Source organism: Drosophila simulans, chromosome 2R (genome assembly GCF_016746395.2).
Source record: "Drosophila simulans strain w501 chromosome 2R, Prin_Dsim_3.1, whole genome shotgun sequence".
NCBI classification, from domain to species: Eukaryota; Metazoa; Arthropoda; class Insecta; order Diptera; family Drosophilidae; genus Drosophila; species Drosophila simulans.
In genome coordinates this window covers 12,899,553-12,919,111 of record NC_052521.2, presented here as the reverse complement: position 1 = coordinate 12,919,111, position 19,559 = coordinate 12,899,553, and the positions used below count along the sequence as shown (strand labels likewise).

The following is a 19,559-nucleotide window of genomic DNA, read 5'->3' as shown; positions in this document are numbered from 1 at the left end:
CGCTCCCGATGCTTTTTCCACTCTCTCTCTCTCGCTCGCGCTCTTATTCGTTTTGACCAAAACGCGTTTACGTTGCTCGGTTGTCAGCCAGTTAGTCGCCGTCGCCTGTTGCTTTGGATCTGTGTATTTCACCCGCTTCTAAAACAGTGAAATTTACTACTAAGTATACTTACCAAATAATGGCCACTAGCTGGAAATGATGATTCTGGCCAAAAGGTAAGGTAACCAGGTAAGCAGTCTATTCTACGTGGGCATTCACCGTTCTCCGTTGGTAATTGAGCAAGCGATGAAGAGGAGAAGGAAGAAGAAGAGCAGAGCAAACAGTGTGCAGGTGTACGTGTGTATGTGTGGTGGAGGACGAATGTGTTGGTGGAGCAGCACAGGTAACTTCTATGCGAGAGGGAGCAAGAGAAAGAGAGAGAGAGAGGAAAAGCGCGGGTCATGCTCACTGAGCGTAACTGTCTTGCGCAGCGTGGGAAACTAATAGACTAGCTCTTTGCTTTAAGCCAAGCTTTATTGGCGGAGTTTGTGTAACTCTCTCCCTTGAGCTCTCTGGGTCTCACTCTCTCCGCCGAGTTGCCAACTACCGCAAGGCCTATTGGCAAACTCATACCTGGCCATGTTGTTGTTTTTGCTGGTATGTGCGTGATGGAATCTTGTTTGGTCTGCTCTCTCGCTCTCTGTCTACCGACACAGAGAGAGGTAAGCGCAGCTCACCTTAATTTACCTTCGTGGTTACCTGCGTTTTGCTGGGGCGATCAGTTGTTTTTCAAACTTGAAGCCAAGCGGATGCGCGACGGGTTAAATAAGTTAATAAACAGATCCGACACACACACACACCGAAACGTTTGCACGCACACTCATACCAATTAAAAAACTAGAAAAAGACAACAAGACAAAGTGGTGGAAGCAACAGGTCAAAAAGAAGAAGAAAATACTTGTTTGCTGGCTTCAAATTAAAATAGTAAACTATTCAAAAGGCCACAAAACAAAAATAGCTGGCGTTTTATCAAATGTAACTGTAACACATATGGTCTTTTCGAGTTTGTGTGCGAGAGAAAAGAAAGTGCAATAAAAACCAAAATTTGTGAAAAGCCAACAAGTGCAATGTATACAACGTGTTGAACGGAAAAAAATCATAAAACAAGAAAACAGTAAAAACAGTTAAGTCGCCGCGCTGAGAGAGGGAGAAAAAAGTGAGTAAGAAAGCGAAGAAACAGAGGAAGACGAGCAAGAGGAAGCTGTAGATATCATTTACCAACAACCTGTGGCATCCCACAAAGATCAAAAGAGCGAGAGGGAGATAAAGAGCGCAGTAGAGTGTCGATGAGGGAGAGGGAGGGAAAAATATCCGATTGAGAACCACTTGTTGTTGCCGTTAATCGAATAATCTATTAAATATACCAAAATGAATGAGCGACATTAACAAAAACAATAGTAGGCGATGCGCTAAACAAAGTGAAAACAAATTTACAGTTAGCGGAGCCCAAAACGAAGATGCTGAGAGAAAGAGAACACAACTTGTTTATGAATACCCTGCACAAGAGAAGTCTACAAGTTTGTCAAAAAACAAAGGCCTAATTTTAAAATGATTATGGAAAATTTAAATAGAACAAAAATTATTTCGATACATTATAAGCCGATTGTTTTTTTTTTTTTTTTTTTGGAAAACATTCCTACTTAGTAATTAAAATCGGCCAAGATAAGATACTAGCCCAATTTGAAACTCATGCTGCTTAGGAAAAAACCAGAACGGTATGAATTTTAAATGCACCTGCTAAAGCGTATTTGAAGATCGCCTAGTGCTGAATCTGTTTTCTTATTTGCAGAATCACAAAAGAGCAGCAATTTCAGAGTTGCACTTGTTGCTTGCGTGAGATCCAGTTAAAAGAGGGGACGAGATAAAAATCCAGATAGAGCGAGAGTCCAAAACATTTTCCTTCGTTTCTTCTCTGCGCTTTTCTACGACTTTTTTGTTGTGCGAATAACTTTGGCAATTGGCATTTCTCGCTAGCAATTTTTGCGCAATCATAGATTTCCTGTTGCTCCAACAACAACTAACGGCACACGCCAGCGACAACAACAAAACATATTTGCAAGCGGGGAACAGTGCATAAAACAAAAATCGTAAAACAGAAACTTGCGCAATTCATAATTTAATAAGCCAGTCCGAAATACAACAAATACATTCGGCCAACAATGAAAATCTGCTCACTTTCTGGTTTACCAATCGGCAGGTAGCAATTCATTAATTGCAATAGTTGTTGCCGCTGTTGTGGTATTAGTTTTTTATTGCGCTCCTGCTGCGCCTGTCACTAATTCGAATTTAATAACGGCTTGATGGTTTTGTCTTTCGCACAGTGTAATAAACGAAAATCGATCTTCACAACAGTTAAACCTCTCAAGAATAACATTGGTGTTCTGTTAACAGAAAGAGGTCTTATTCATATTGAGACATCATGAAGATGGTGGTTTTGATATGAGATTTAAATCTATTTAAATCTTTATAACATACAAAAATTACAAGTTCAAGATAGGCAGATCCCACTGTACTGTGATATTTAGTGTTTGGCGTTTCTTATTTTTAATGACAGCCGTAACGCTTTCCCATTGTCTATTTGGTCATTCTTTATTTTACTTAATTGGGCGACTCGCTTACCGTTATTCATTCATTAACGAATAGAGTACCTTTTCCATTTCCATTTCCATCTTGCCATTGAGTGACCAACGAAAGGGAAACTTATCAATGCGTGTCTGCCCTTCTGGCATAACCGTATCTTTCCATAGTTTCCATTGCAATCAATTAAAAGCGCATAAAGCCTCTCATAAGACTACAACCCATGATATATGTATGTGCCACTCTCGAAAGGTTGATGTAAATCAACAGACTTTAATGGGCTGTAAGGGCTTAAGGTCTCTGAACAGGAAATAGGGCACTTTAAGGCAATAGTAAACGCAGCTTTTCGGTTTAACTAACCCCAGAGGTCGCCAAAAGTGTCAAAATCAAGAAACTTACGAACCAGTTTAGGCTTTTAAGTTATGAAAGCCGAGGCAGTTCTTTTGGGGAGTAAGAAATCGTGGGAACCTGTATTGATGATGACTTCCTGCTAAGGGAAGAAAAACGAACCAAAGGGCGGTGCAAGATGCAAAAACGTTAAACGTTTAAAACCCATAAAAAGCAAACGTCATAAATTGCACAAGACGCAAGATTATAACCGCAATCCCTCATTACCACACGGTCGCTTTTCGAGATGATAAAGCTCCTCGAACGAGAAGAGATTTTGAAGTGTAGACCATAAAAGCAGGGCATTTGCTACAGTCCAACTTATATAAGTACAACACTTAATTTCGTTCTAGAAATTTGAAATTCTTTTTATTTTCTTAAAAAACTGCTTGTTAGGTTAGAACTTTATAAGTGGGTATATCTGTGTGATTAAATTTTGAAACATTAGACTAGAAAGTGACTTTTTTAAAATCATTTATAATATGACATTAAAGAGCAAACTTTGTTCAACAAATTTTTGGTATTTTGGCGTTAAAACTATGGTTCAATGTGTCGAGGTTAGACTGTAAGCCAGCTTCCCTTTCGATCTGATCAGATCCGACACGAGGAGCACTTAAAGTGGCTCAATTACGACAGGCTGGCCTTTTTGCACGTATGAATTATTTGAAATTTTAATTACGGCAAAGAGCAGTCATGACAACTACAAGCAAACAAACAGTGAGCGACTTGCGCCTGCGCGCCCGATTAACCCACGAACGCCATTTTTGTTTGAACTCTGAGGGTCTTGTGTTTTCATTAAGAGTAACACTTTTCACATTAAAAATGCTCATTAAATTGCACTGTAGTTTCTCGTACGTTCTCCGTCTGCCATTTCGCTTTCTAGCCTGGCGGGGCGAAATTAAATTTCAAATCGCCAGTCCGGGGGTTAATACTTTAATTTCAATTTGACCCCTTTGACGTCAACGGTCTTAGAAGCTCCATTGCTCGAGCCAATTACAAATGCAGCTGAAAAGCGGCAACGCGACGGGAAAACTGGCAACGTCTCGTGGGTTAAGTGACGGACGGAGGGACAAACGGACGGATGGACAGACGGACGGACAATGGATTGCATATGCAAAGTGTCGCGATGTCAAGCGTTTTGCCAAGTCTCGCTCAAATCACCGGACTTTGGCTTTCTTTTCGATTTTTTAGTGCAAGCACACACAGTACACATATAGTATATACACATATAGTATAGTCTATCTTTATAGTGGTTTTACTTTGGCAAACTTTGACTCTGCCACAAACCGATTCGCTTTGTTTGACATTTCTTGAACGCACTCGTAATTAGTGCTTACTTAATATGCAGCCCAAAGTCCAAGTGTGCAGTTTTTTGCAGTTTTCCGTTTTCCATATGGATGGCGTAATCACTGATCCCCCACTATTTTCTTTTGTTTTCAGGCACAACCGCTGGCGGTGCAGCCCTGAAATGCAGATCATCCAAAGCTAGTCCTTAGGCTTCAACACAAGGAGCATAAACTCTAGCAATAGATTTAATCAAGGGATCTAGATCCAGCGATCCAACTTCTTCAGTCACATCGATCATCACAGGAAGAGATTGACAAAATGCAGGTTCCCGAGCACGTTGTTTCACTGTACATTGCGACCTGTGGCCAGAATGGAGCAGGCCTGGGATCGGACGAGAAGGAGATCATATTGCTGGTCTTTGTCCTCTTAGAGGTGTCAACTGGACAGGTGAGTTAACTTCAAATTTGAGTTGTCAACTGGATTTATATCAATTTACTCGGCTTAATAGCGATGTAATCTCTTTTTTTTTTAAGTACTATAAGTTAAGATCAACATTTAATTGCTCAGTTTAAGTAACGGTCTATTATTATTACTAGGGGGCAGTGAGTATGCCTCATCTGTATATGGGGAAAGCTCGTCTGGCGCCGCCCACTGACCACCATTTTGTCGAACCGCTCAGCTCTCATCTACTCTTTAATTAATGAATGCTGTGGCGATAACAGACCGCACTCACACACAGAGAGAAATACGCGCTGCACTTTCAACTGTGTGGAGCGGCGATCGCTTATTATGTTACAGCTCTCGATTTTGATTCGCCAAATGTTCGGGATGCTCAGCGAGAGTCAAAATGGGGCAAGCCATTATGGAAACAGTCTCAACAAGATAAAGATAAAATATGATAAGTGACAGATACTTGAAGGCTTTTCGAATTTCTTATGTTTATGCATTTCAGTTTATGAGTTTGAATGCTAACAGAAACATATTAAATGGAATATCGTTTTAAAATTATGGTGACAAGCATTAGCCTCTATAGATTCGCATGATTCTTAAACTTAAACACACTAATTTAAAATAATGTTGAGATTGACACTTTCTAACACTGTCACTTTGTAGATTTTCTCAGCTTCACGTGTCATTCCCTGCTTATAAGTGTTTATGTTTTTTTTTTTCGGGGAGATCCCTGCCAAGTGGGAAACTGAGAGGCCTGCACATTGTATATGGGTATTTGCATATTTTGAGTTTGCCAAGCGATTGACACTAATTGTTTGGAAAAAATCTTTAAACATCCGAGGTGGCTAAGGGCAGGCCAACAACCGAGATTTGCAGTCTCGTCTGAAGCCCTCAACGGAGCTGCGCTCTATGGCATTACGAAATTCCCGCGACAAACTATCGCCTGCCATTAAAATTTATTTGTCAACCGGCAAAGTGAGTTTTTCCAAGAAAGCACACAGAAGTTTTTTAAATTGGAAATTATGTAATGCTGCTGCAGTATGGCAATCCTTTAAAAGATATTTTACAAAACAGTAACTTAATGTTTTCGAAATATTTTAGATGATTTAAGTCACACTTTAAACACGTTCTCGTTTTAAGTCTATCGTGATCACTCATTTGCTGTAAACGTTTTGGAATAAATTATTCTTCCCATTATCGGTTGCATTGACTCGTTATTCGATTTACCCAATTCGATGCATTTCGTCTTATAATGTCGCTTTCAATACGCAATTTTATTTGCCCAATGCTTGACAATCTCGAGTGCACACAAAAACCCGTATCGGATTGTATCGTATCCCCGTCTAGTATCGTCTAGTATCTGGGGGTTACGTAGGCGCTTCGATTCCGGCGGAGGCTGCGTGTTCAGAGGCACCGCATCTGGAAGGCATTGCTTATATACTTAGATGCATATGTACATATATAGTGGACGTTGTTTTCGCACCGACTAGAACTGATGAAGGAAATTGCCGGCCATTAGAGATGGGTCTGTGTGTACCTTCGGGTCGGGGCTCTTGAGGCTATTTGCTGGCACTGGCCGGGGGTATTCGAGATGTTTGCCTGACATTGTCGCGATTTTATGACGAGCACGCAACATTTTAGTAAGTACAGCCAGCTACTCCCAGCCCGTCCTGCCTGCCTGACTGACTGACTGCCCACTAGCCCACCTCCGCGATGATCTTAAGTGGCATTTAATGGCGACATTGAAGGTCCGCAATTACGAATGCTTCCATTTCTGTGCGAGATCTTAGACCCAACCATCCAAGGCCCTGACCCGCTGTCAGAGCAGTTAGCTTCTGTCTGCGTTCGGCTGCCAAAATATTATGAATTAATTACCAAAGCTTAAACTCTGGCTTCCAGCTAAGTGGCTTTCGCAAAACGTTTCGGCTCTGGGGCCAATTTTTATGTTAATCGTCTTCGCGGTGAGTCCCCGCCGCAGAGATTATTGGTAATATTGTATCGCTTTTCTCTTGCTATTTTTGGCCAGGTCACGGGGTCACCGGCAGACGCTCGAATTTCTCCAAAATCCTTCCCTTTCTCCGCCATCCCTCGACTAGATTCAGACCCCTCTAATGAGGAATACCCGTATAGACCAGACTTTTATATAAAATATATTATAAATGTCGTCGCATATCTGAATACGAAATGTAGTCTGCGAAATATATGCTAATATATCGGAGTCACAAAATGCTCAAACGGTAAAGATCCAAAGTTTTGGAAAGTGCCAATATTATAGTAATGTCACTATTTGTATTATTTAAACGATTATTAAATATGTTGATTACCAAGTCTTAAACTTGAATTTATGTATTAAATTAACGCAGGTCAGCAGACAAACGCGTGTTTGGAAATAGGAGATGCGATCATCTGAATTAAGTTAAATATGCCATTTATTGAGCAATAAAAGCAACTCTATATTATATTTATTTGAAGTTAGTTACTATTGAAAGTTGAAATTTCGACAGATCCGCTGCTATTAACAAAACTAATAACAGTATTAGATTTGACTGTCATTATGAGCCCGATTTAGTACCTTGCGTCGTGATTCCACTGACAGCAATTGAAATCGAAATCGCATTTGAAGGCCTTCTGCCATACAAGTAGACATCGAACTATAATAATAATTGCCAATATGCTGACCGATTCTGACTGTCATTTGCCTGCCTAATGGAGGAGGGACTGTTGGGTCTTCTTTTTTTGGACAGCTGAGGGGGGCGAACGACCAGACTGTCAAATCGGATCGTTTTGATTATAGCGATGGCTCGTGAAACGTGATAAGAGAATTTAGTGAGTGTGCTGCCTGCACGAGCAGAGGCAGACGACTTTTCCGAACGGAAACATCGTTTTCCGTCTCAGTTGATCCATTTTCATGTCAGCTCGATCTGAAATTGATTTTCACTGTTATAGATTTCTTGCTGGGGAGCAATTTCCTTGATTTAATATAGAAACACTCGCACACTCCGCCACACTATACAGATGGAGTAATTGGCATGTTAATTACAGGCTAGTTATGACTCGTATGGCAACAATTAAAGTTAATTAACATTCGAAAACAAACTGCAAAAAGCCGTCTAAATCGAGTGCCGAGGGGCTAGACGGGCGCTAGGTGGGCTAGCTCTTAATCTCTTGAACCAATTAGAACTCTTAGTTGGCTGAACTTTAATTAATCGGCGTTTCTATTGAGCTGAAATCAGTGGGTTAATGGAAATTCTGAAATATATATATATATATATATATATATATGTGTATACCCTCTCTTCGGATATATTGAGATCCCCACGCTGGCATAATTAGGGGTGCTCTTAACCCCCACTCTCTTGTCCGTTGAATATAACATGACCACAACTCATGCATTTTTCATTTTCTTCGGACTGCCGTACTGCCATATACCCCTCGTTCTTTTTTTTTACTTTAAACCTCCAATTCCAGTATTGTTCTCACATTCAAAGCCTATGTAAATCGATTTTGGACGCCAACAGAAATCGGAAAACAAAGAAAATCGCCATGTTTTCTTTTTTTTTAGTTTTCTTCCTAAGGCCTAATAGATTTGCATAGCGCCCAACTACCTGCAGAGAACCCCGATTTGGAATCGGATCGTAACTTCTTTGCATATCCGCTGACGCAAGCACCATTCTTTGTTCCCTTGGAATTGAAATTGGGATTGCGGTTTCTGGGTTCCGAAAGATTGGAGGTTTCCGGAAAGACGCCTAGGAAATAATTTCCCAGCAGGAACCAGAACGATTTTGCTTTCTTAGTTGCAGGTGTACTCCACTATCGGATGGTAGTGATAGCAAAAGTTGACTCGGTCAAGAGCGGTTTCTGTGCGAGGTGATAAGACTGGGAATAGTCACGCTTACTGTTTTTCCTATTTTCGAAATGTTTTCTTTAGCTCTAAGGTAGTTTTTAAGGATGGCCTAAACTTGGTCTCAATATGTTATGTAATGTTATGTATGATTGTTACCTAGACTAGAATACGTGTACTCTTTGAAAGGGTATTTCCAGACTATACCTTGTACTGCCCCTATCATTATTACCGACACTTATCATTGTCAAGGTAAACTAATGACTACATCTCCCCATCCATATTCTCATTTTCAGATCGTGGGCACCAAACAAATACTCGTGCGGCCGGATGGCTACTTCATCAAAGATCGCACCATCTCGGGCTCCTCGGACAACTCGAGTGTCACCAACAACACGGCCAGCTCCCCGCCCCTGGCGATCGGGGATGCCAATAATGGCAGTGGTAGCACCAGTGGCAACGGAAGCAGCCTGGAGAACGGATCCGAGCTGATTCTACCCATTGCTGAGGCCCAGGCGGCCGGCAAACCTTTGAGCGAGGCCATCGAAGAGGTGCGTATAATCCAATGTGATCCGTGCGGTAATCAGAGCACGTTGTTCGGGTTGTTTTGGCTCGTTTCGATTCAAGTTGGTTATCAGCTGATTACGATAAGATTACCCTGCACTATGCCACCAGCGAATGCACATGTTTTTGGGTGGTATGCGGATGGGTTCCATAAATAGAACGCTCACTCTCTCGAAAGAGAGGGGAACGTTCTTGGTCCTTGCCCCGAGTTTTATGAGGCCTGTTGCGCGGACCCTTATCAATGGGCATCGGATTACCCGTGCTGGTATATACAATCAGATACACAGTGGAAATTTGTGTTATATTCAAGGCGAATATTAAAGTACAGTGAATGGATTGAAGTATAAACTGTGTTCTTAAGATTTATAGTTATAAAGTATTCAAGCTATAAATTACCAATTCGAAAAGATGAATGACATTAGAGCTGGACATATAGAACGACTTCCGATAAGCCAATATCGATGATCTAGTTCTGAACTGAGGGAGTCATGGTGATTGGTCGAGTTTCTCGCGCAGTCACGATGGGTTGCATTATCCTCTGAAGAACTTTGCCCCAGTACAGATTCCACACCCACTGTCAACGCCATCCCCCCACCCCTTGAGCGCTTATCTGACCCACTGATAACACAAACACTCCAGGCAAGCCCCCGGTTCCACTTTTAGCTCCATTCGGTCAGAAGAACTGGGAACCGCCGCTCTGCAAACAAATGCGACACACATTGTTGGCTGCTGATGCAGATAGAAGATCTCGATATGAATGGGGAAGTTTTTGTTTGATATGTTGGGTTCATCACTAATTTTAACTACTTCAAACATTTGATGCCCTTTTAACCTTGACTAATCAGTTAAGAGTTGTACATCTAGTACAAATATTAAGCACAACATATAATTTGAACGAAGGCAGTTTAATGTGGGTGATTATTATTATTATTGATCGTTTATGAGTTATAAATGATTGTTTCATATAGATCTGGATATTATTATAAGCTCAAAAAGCTGCTGTTAATCTTTAACATTTAGTTAGCAAAGCTTAGATTTAATACATCCATATAATCTTCTATGTGTGATATTCCATTGGTCAAGGCAATTACTTAGCTTAGCTTAAAAGTGCATCTGGGAACCTTTGTTCCCTGGCGAGATTGGCGGCTGACGCACAGGGAAACCGGCACAAGTCTGGCATGCTAATTGGCCAAGTCAATAGGGCCAATAAAGCCATTGCCCGGAGATAAAGCTGCACTCGAACGGCGCAGGGTGGTGGCTCAAGATTAGTGATGTCATCTGGATTACACTCCTTGCTCTGTCGCGATTTCGAGCTGGTAATGCGACATTAAGCCGCGTGTTATATTTACTCACCATGACATGGCTGAAAACTGTTCACTTAATTGGCCATAATTGCCGGCCAGCAAACGGGTTTAAGCCATTGGCATTGGGGCGAATCTGGGGAATGTGGCACTATCAGTGACCCAAAGTAACTACTTTTCTCCACGGGCCAGTGGAATGTTTGGCGTATTTTTCCAAATGCTATTATTAACCTTTGGCCCACACCCTCTTTTCCATCGTCTGTCTTTACGAGACGTGCTAATTGCAATTGGTAACTAACTGTGTATCTCCCGCGACTCCACCCTGCAGTTCGATGCCTATCTGCGATCTCTGTCGCTCCACGATACGGAGATCAAGCTGGTCACAGACGGTCAGCTGCCCCTGAGGCAGTGCCTCCATCGGGAGGCCAGTGCCAAGGATGTGGAGCTGCCGGCGTACTACAACCGCTTCAGCGATCTGCGCAAGGAGTTCCTGCGCTACAAGTCCGGCGACCTTGCCCGCGCCCTCGTTCCCGTCAAGGATGTGAAGAAGATGCTCCAGGCGCCAACGCTGCCCATGCCCCAGTCCATTGCCGAGATGCTTGGAGGTAAGTTGCGATTAAAAAAAAAAAACAATTCAATAAATGCAAAATACTTAGTTTGCATAATCTTTAATAATTGTTACCAAATGCATATTGAGTTAATATGCGTTTAATTAAGCTGTGCTCATAAAACGATTACTATTTGCCGGGTTTGATTAACTGAACACGGTTTTAATTAGTTTATATTACTTTCCCCGCAACAGAACTCAATATTTCATCCGTGGAGGACAACGACTTTTACATTCGCGAATCCCGCGACATGGTCACTGTGATCCAGACGCTGCTCCAGGCAGGTAAGCTATATAAAGTTGGGACCTTTTCTCCGAATTGTTGACTAACTGGAGCTATTTTTACAGGTCACAAATTTGCTGCAAACGAATTGGTCAACCTGGTACTGGAACCTGGAATTTGGTGAGTTTGTAGTAGTTTGTGTTTTGGGTTCGTCTGAACTGGTTCCCCGAAACCCAAGTCGACTCAAGCCCCTCTCAGCTGATCCAAGCACTATTTCGAGTGGGAATAACTCACTCAAAGAACTCAAAGCGATCGCCAAGCCCACCAAGAAATCACTCGAAAACTGCGACAGTGGAAGAAGGCCCCAGCAAATCCGAGCTGGGAGCGTCGCTCTCGTCAGTCTTCGTTTGGATTGGGAGACGATAAGAGCTCGATCGTAGAGCCACATAGTCATAGTGTTTCCACGGGATCGGTTCTCAGCCGATGGCATCGTGAGGTATCGGGTGGCATCGTAACGGATCAGAGGCAACGTGAATGCACGGCTCTTGTTATCGCCAGATCGCCTGGAAATATTGAACTACCTACGACGGCTCCTAGAGATTGGGGTCTGTTTTTTTTGGGTCCAATCACTATAAAAGTTACAATTAGCAAGCGACAGAGGTAACCCCCTTCCCGGAATGGCAATTTTATGAAACTCCTTGTTGTGTCCAAGTTTGCCAAGTCTGATTATTCATGTTTTTTATTTGTTCGCGCAGCTCGTTGGGTTTTATTTTCTTGTATTTTTTTTTGTATTTTTGCTTGGCCCATTTATGCATGACATTCTGTTTTATTTGTGCGAGTGTGTGTTTGCGGGAGAGTCAGCAGAAATGTTTATGCGACTTGGTAATCGTCAAGAACTTTGGTTGCACATCGGAACGTGACTGCGACGCCTTTTTCTCCTTGCCCAAGAGGAGGGCCAAACACGTGTTGCATAACCCCCTCATTCGGGACGGGATAGGTGGTTTTCCAAAAAAACATCATACTTACGGATTTTACCATTTTCCTCCACAGCTCCATAGACGACGAAGTCGACGGTAACTGCATCGTGAGGGCCAGAGGATTACCCTGGCAGAGCAGCGACCAGGACATTGCCAAGTTCTTCCGCGGCCTCAACGTAGCCAAGTGAGTAATATGTGGTGTATTGCCCAGGCCAACCCATTGATAAGACGGTTCAGGGGTCGGCCGTGTCGAGATTACGAGCGACCCACTTTATCATTTACCCACCCGCTAACCGCTCCCCTTCTTCGAATTCCAGAGGCGGCGTGGCCCTCTGTCTTTCTCCCCTCGGTCGTCGTAACGGCGAAGCTCTGATCCGCTTTGTGTGCCAGGAGCATCGCGACATGGCGCTCAAGCGGCACAAGCATCATATCGGCACCCGCTACATCGAGGTGTACCGGGCATCGGGGGAGGATTTTCTGGCCATTGCCGGCGGAGCCTCCAACGAGGCGCAGGCCTTCCTTTCGAAGGGCGCCCAGGTGATCATTCGCATGCGGGGATTGCCCTACGACGCCACAGCCAAGCAAGTGGTAAGTACAGGCAGTTGTCCAGGAGTTCATTGTCACTCCACAACTGGATGCGACAAATCCATATGCAGCTTAAAGAAGAATTATTTAAACTTATGCTAATTTTTATAATTTTCTCTTTCAGCTGGACTTCTTCACCACTGGGGATACTCCGCCCTGCCACGTTCTTGACGGGAATGAGGGCGTGCTGTTCGTTAAGAAGCCGGATGGACGGGCCACGGGTGATGCCTTCGTGCTATTCGCAAACGAGACGGATGCGCCCAAGGCGCTGGGCCGGCACCGTGAATCCATTGGGCAGCGGTACATTGAGCTATTCCGTTCCACGACCGCCGAGGTGCAGCAGGTGCTCAACCGGTCGATGGACCCCAAGAACTATGAGTCGGGCGGCGGGCATAGCCAGCCGCCGTTGATTGCCCAACTGCCCACGATGCAGCTGCCGCTGCTGCCGCAGGTGGGTGCCCACAGCCTCAGCCACAGCCTCGGAGCCAGCCCCGCTAACCTGTGCCCCCCCGTGCCACCTCCCGCTCTCCCTCTCCCCACACAGCACCTCATCACCTCGGGCACCACCAAGAACTGCATCCGACTGCGCGGACTGCCCTACGAGGCGATGGTCGAGCACATTCTGCATTTCCTCGATGACTTTGCAAAGCACATCATTTACCAAGGTGTCCATATGGTTATCAATGCACAGGTTAGTTGGCTTAATAGTATAGTATGTAGTACATTTAATATTCCAAATCTTCTGCTTCTTGATATTTTAGGGCCAGCCAAGCGGTGAGGCCTTTATTCAGATGGACTTGGAGGAGTCAGCGCGTCTGTGTGCTCAGCGCAGGCACCATCATTATATGATGTTCGGCAAGAAGTACCGCTACATCGAGGTGTTCCAGTGTTCCGGGGACGACATGAACATGGTCCTAAACGGAGGTCTGGCCTCTCCGGTGGCACAACCACCGCCGCCTCACCTTGGCCACGCTCACAAGCAGCAATCACTGCTGGCCGCCACTACGGGTATGTTCAGTTCGGCGGGTCAGTCGCCGACGACCGTAGCCGCCGGTACCGCTCAGTCGCCGCTGGGCGGCACTCATACACACACTCACCCGCACTCTCATGCGCATGCGCACGCCACGGGCCACGCCCAAGCGGCAGCCGCCGCCGCCCACCACGGATTGTCCGCCTCATCGGCTATGCTGCCGGGTCTTTCGGCTGCCGCTTCCGCATCCGGCCTGGCCTCCTTCATGTCGGCCGGCCAGCAGTCGGCAGCCGCAGCTGCTCATTCCGCTGCCTCGTTGCAAAATGCCGCAGTGGCCTTGGCACCTCAGGGCTACGCCCTCAATCCTTTCTCTCTGCCGCCGCCAGGATCTGCGGCTGCTGCAGCAGCTTCCACACCCGCCCTGCTGGCCCAACAACAGGCTCAGTTCATAGCCCAGCAAAGTTTGTTGGTGCGACAGCAGGCTGCAGCTGCTGCCTTGGCCGCTGAACAGCAGCAACAACAGCAGCAGCAGCAACAACTCTATGCCAGTGCAATGCTGCAACAGCATCCGCTGTACCTGCAACAGCAGCAGCAGCAACAGCAACTGTATGCCAGTGCCATGCTGCAACAAGGTCAGCCGCAATTCGTGCTCATGCAGAGGCCTTCGGCCGCCTACTTGCCGCCCTTTCCGCTCAGCTATATGTCCGCTGCGGGGGCGGCATCGGGCGTTGGAGTGGCGCCAGGAGCAGCAGTTGCTGGAGCGGCAGCAGCAGCATCGCCTTCCGCCAGCAACTCCTCGCTGGGTCAATCGATGAAGCGCTCGTACGAGAACGCCTTTCAGCAGGATGCAGCGGGAGCGGCAGCGGCGGCCAGTGCTGCTAAGCGGGCCTTAACCCGGCAGCCCAGCAGTGTTTACTCGTACTATAATTCGGGGATCTAGCTAGACCCTAGATCCGTCAAAGCAAATGAAACATTTTACCCTGAAATAAGAGCTTCAACTCCAGCACTTCGGGCACATTCCGCGAGTGGGTGGGGCGTTCATATAATACCTACATTAAGGCGCACACATAACCATATCATGTATCATCATGGCCACACTCACACACAACGCATACCAGGCATTCTCTAGAGCTTAATAATTACCGATTTGGATTGTAGACTTAAGTACTTTTCTTGTATGGAGTACTCGTAGTAGCCTAAGCATACTTGTCTATGGTCTAAGCGAATCATACTTACTATAATTAATATACAACGAGACACACACGCGGGCACTCACACACACACACACGCACACACACCAGAAAGCACTGCTCACCCATACATGCATAAGTACACCAGCTAACAGAGGGCATTTCAAAAATGATCAAGGTATCCTGATCACTAGTGTTCTATTAAGCATTCCATAACAATGAACTTTTATTTGTTTATTTCGATATATGCTTGGTGTGTGTGTGTGCGTGCGCGCGTGTTTTTTTAGGGGCAGGAGGAGAAAGTATATATCTTGAGAATATATATCTCCTCGACTGTCCCCCTATTCGAAGGCAATCAACAGAGGCTAACGTGGTTCAATGGGGCAGGGAGTTCTTATGGGTGGCTCGGTGGCCACCAAGCTCATTTAGTGCAATCTAATTTTAGTGTTTACCCTTTGTAATCCTGTTTATAATATAGCCACTCGGCGCCCTCCATGAGATCCCCTCCCTCCGTGAACCACGTCAGGTGTTGGCTCAAGCGCAAATTACAACTAAATTTGAGACGAAAATCAAAACCCGCAACTGTTTACGGGCTATCACGAGTAAAGCGAATATCACGAAACCCTGTTTTCTTAGACAAACAATTTGGAATAACCATCGATGGGTGGAGTTGTGTGCCTATCGACTTATACATATTTATATACCTACATTTATACACGCTAGCCTTAAGTTTGTGCGATTTGTGAAATGGGATTGCATTTTAATTCTACCGGCGATCTTTTCCCGTGTCTCTCCATGGCAGCTAACAATCAATTATTAATAATCTCATCGTCTGACTTGCAATATCGTACACCCTATAAATACATAGTGCCTAGATCTATGGTGTAGCTCTTAAGTGTGCGTAACTGGTGTTAGTCGCAAATGGGATAGTTCTCTCTACTATATCACTCTCTACCTCTTGATATCAATACCTCTCACTGTTTGTGTGTTCTCTGTCATCACTAATTTAGTCGGGATCAGCTAGATCTATAGTCTAAAGCTTGTTGTAAGTTGGGGCGCTTTAGTGTCTATATACATATATAGTGTGACTAGTCTACATAATCGGATAACTGATAACTGGTTACTGGTGACTCGGGCTTACAATCCTGCAAACTGCTCGTTAGCTTTAAGACTGTCTTAACTCTTGAGAAGCAATTATTTCGAAACGATATGATAATGAGAAGTCAACAAAATTAGAATACACAATTCGGCGTAGCTCACTAGGTATTTAGAACTCTGCAATATATGATAAGGAACATCTCTTGAGTTATGATAGGAATTCAGTTAATGAGCATTTTGCACAATTCTTACACAAACAGGAGCTTTTGTCAGTGTCTTTCGGATTCCGAATTCCCCAAACCTACCGAATCCCCCAAAACAAAAATCCATATATCCACCTCTCTCTTCTCCTGCTGCGTCTAACACTAAGTTTCGCTCGGCTTGGGAAGATCGAGCTTAGCGAGGGAAAGGCATGGGAAAGATAGTCTGCGCCTGGCCTAATCCTTAGCCTAATTTAACCTTTAGTCTTACGTAGAATGGCAATCGAGTGGCTTCCGAGCGGGTTAAACGGCCACTTTAAAGAAACAACACATAATCAATTGTATCTACTTAACTAGTTTGTACGCACAGCAGTTTTAATGTTTTTTGGAAATTTTACGATTTTTGATATTCCATTCTTTTTTACCACTAGATGTTAGTGAACAATCTTTGATTAATTTTTTACATCAATAAAATACGACATACCGCCTAAACTAAGCCCGCTCTCTCTCTCTATCTCTCTCTCTCACACACTGTCCACCATCCCTTTCGCTCCTTTGTGTGTTGCCTGATGAGTAGAGGATTATTCCTAGACCTACTAATAAGCAATACAAGATCATATTGGGTTAAATACCTTACTAACACTGATGCCCCCAAAACCGAGAAGAGAACCCGTCCCGCCAAGATCCCTATCCTTATTCCTTACCCGCACACTCTTCCTCCATTCACACACCTATATGTACATGTAACTGGGATATAGGGCTTGGGCTAAGCTTTACACTCGATCGCGATTTCAGCGCCTCGTCCAAGGGCCAAAACGCTGGGAGTGGATATCCGGAATCGGCATTTGGAGTTTGTTTGGTTTTTGTTTCCGTCACTGTTCTAGCCACATAAATACTATCGTAACTCTAAGTGGAATGTCCATCGTACATCGTACTAGTCATAGTCGCATCCTGTATGTAACTCGACGCAGTTTGTTCCTTCGGGCGCATACTATATAATCAATTACGGCCTGCGAGGGCCTGGTGCTTGGATTAAACAAAACAATCGAATGAAACATCAAACCAAAAAAAAAAAAAAAAAGCAGAAAACAAATTAAAATTTCCAAAAAAAATCGGCCAAACATGTTCAAAATTTGTACTCGTACTTGTGCGCAACTGTTTCATGGTCTCTGGGTGAGGTGGTAAGATACTCGTTCCAAAATACCAACTATATATGTCTCTCCTACCATTTGCAATGTCTAAACGGTGAGTGATTTGAATACAATTTTGCCCCTACTAATCGACTAAACTAACTGGCCAATTAATTACGGAGATAAGATCACTAATTAACCTAGTAACAACTAAAACGTGAGGTTGAACCACAAGCCAAGAAAGTGAGTGGCTAAATTATCCGCATAAGTAAAGCTGGAGAAGCTGAGAAGTTCGGCTGATGTACACCCGTAAACCCACGCATATATACCTGTATATCTTGTATATGTCTGCTGACCCTCGTCCTTACCCTTCAACAAGCAAATGCCATACTCACAACACTTATTACCCAAGAGTTCCCAGAGTGAAACCCGACCCTGTTCTGTTTAGGAACCCCTTCACTGGATGAACACTTCAGCGGAATAATACTCTTTATTTATTTTCAATTAGGTGCCACCGTGCTAGGCGCCCACTTTGGCGGTCCCTTTCCGGCCTACGGAGCGGCCCCGCCTCCACCGCCGCCGCACACGCCCCTGCTGGCCACGCCCCGATCGCACCATCATCCGCACCACCACCCGGCGTCCGCCTTTTACCCGCCGCCGCTCGTCTACTGGCCGTACCCGAGTCCGCCTGTCTCGCCCACCACGTACTACAGCCAGCCGGGGGCGCACTCGCCCTCGCAAGCCATGGTAAGAACCACACGCCCCAAGAGTAACGCTCCCTGATAAGCTGACAAATTCGCGCCTCTAGATATAGCAAATAGAACCTTGGAATCCCCTCCAAAGAATTTAACAGAAATGAAATGTATTTAGATAAATGTGCCTTAAAGCCCAGTAATTATTTTTAAAACGAACATTAAAATGTTAACTTATTTTTGTATGTTGTAGTACCCGCTGGACTTCTTTCCACCGTCGCCTCTTTCGCCGCCCAACGTGTCCATTCCGAACACAAGTACTGGCCTGATACTCACGCCCACCAAAGCGGCCGTTTCCTTTGTGCCGCCCAAGCAGTTTTCGCCCTCTTCAACCGGAAGCGGAAGTCCCAACTCCAGTTCCGTTAAGTTGGCCGGTCAGGCGGTGCCAGCGCATATGCCATCGATCGCTGTGAATGGGAGGACGGAGGGTGCCACATCCACAGGAGCAAAGGACACTCCATCGACGCCTCAAGAGACCTCTGCATCACAAACGCTGCTCAGCATAGACACGAACCATGCCACACCCACAACAGCCGCTGCGCCCCCGCTGAAGACGGGTAGTCAGGGGTCGGCGGGGGCAGCTGCCACGCCCCTTGTGAGCAACTCCTGCGTGGAACTATACATCTCGTAGAGAAGCGAACGAAAAGCCGAGCTTTTTTTCTTGCCAATCGAAGAAACCTATCTGTTAGTCTAGCTTAGAACCACTCGCCCCCACTCTAGCCGAGTCTCATACCTGCGTGGTGAGTTTCGATGGCGGCGAAACAAAACTCGAAGTTTTAAATTCGAAAACGGGACGAGCAAAGCAATGGAATCTCGCCGCCGCCTCATGAATTTCTATATCAGATAATCCGCTAGTGCTAAGTAGTTAGGCTGCCCAGTGCAACTCATTCGATGTTATATTTATTCCGCTGCTGCATTGCATTCTATCCAAATATACACATTAGCCAATTAGCAAAGAATCGAAGCAAATACGACAAATTTATCCCTAGTCAATAGTAAAATTATTTATACAATTATCTATTTGTAAATGCATGTTAATGTTATCGAAGTCAGCGATTTTCCATGTTTTTATCCGTAGGCTACACCATCAAATATTGTTATTATCCTTGTGCACTCCCAGAAAGCAACAACAAAAAAAAAAAAAAGAAACCAAAAAACATAAAAAACATCAGAAAACAAACGTCCCCCTTTGCAATCTGTTTTGTTTGTTAGCCCATTCGCAATGAAAAGATATTATCGTTTGTTTAAATTAAATATATACAAATAAATTTTATTTGAAATGCATAGTCGTGCTATATAGATTAACAGCGTTGGGGTTAGCGGCTTAACATTAATTCCGGAACAGGATGCAATTACGAATCAATTAATGCCACTATCGAT

At 44.5% G+C, this 19,559-nt stretch overlaps 1 protein-coding gene across 9 annotated transcripts; it reads left to right on the top strand.

Moving 5' to 3' along the window:
- Positions 1-5: 5 nt before the first annotated feature.
- Positions 6-19,460, top strand: LOC6734641 (RNA-binding protein fusilli). 9 transcript variants are annotated; one of them, XM_016181900.3, is made up of 13 exons: positions 722-1,196; positions 4,445-4,738; positions 8,879-9,133; positions 10,776-11,052; positions 11,250-11,339; positions 11,403-11,457; positions 12,328-12,438; positions 12,572-12,842; positions 12,964-13,290; positions 13,384-13,530; positions 13,601-13,847; positions 17,936-18,174; positions 18,373-19,460. In XM_016181900.3, the coding sequence occupies exons 2-13, from the start codon at positions 4,610-4,612 to the stop codon at positions 18,808-18,810; spliced, it is 2,586 nt and encodes an 861-aa protein (XP_016027815.1). In that variant the 5' UTR covers positions 722-1,196; positions 4,445-4,609; the 3' UTR covers positions 18,811-19,460. The 9 variants fall into 9 exon arrangements, with proteins under 9 accessions (XP_016027810.2, XP_016027814.2, XP_039148124.1 ...); XM_016181897.3 differs by having other exon boundaries at positions 12,964-13,530; XM_039292190.2 differs by lacking the exons at positions 17,936-18,174; positions 18,373-19,460 and having other exon boundaries at positions 720-1,196; positions 13,601-17,359.
- Positions 19,461-19,559: the final 99 nt, after the last annotated feature.

What these genes read in the sequence shown, in the direction of transcription:
- LOC6734641 (XM_016181895.3), top strand. Translation starts at nt 4,610, where the DNA reads ATGCAGGTTCCCGAGCACGTTGTTTCACTGTACATTGCGACCTGTGGC. An exon ending in ACGCCACAGCCAAGCAAGTG is followed by an intron (nt 12,843 to 12,963) that starts GTAAGTACAGGC and finishes TTTCTCTTTCAG; the next exon opens with CTGGACTTCTTCACCACTGG. An exon ending in ATATGGTTATCAATGCACAG is followed by an intron (nt 13,531 to 13,600) that starts GTTAGTTGGCTT and finishes TTGATATTTTAG; the next exon opens with GGCCAGCCAAGCGGTGAGGC.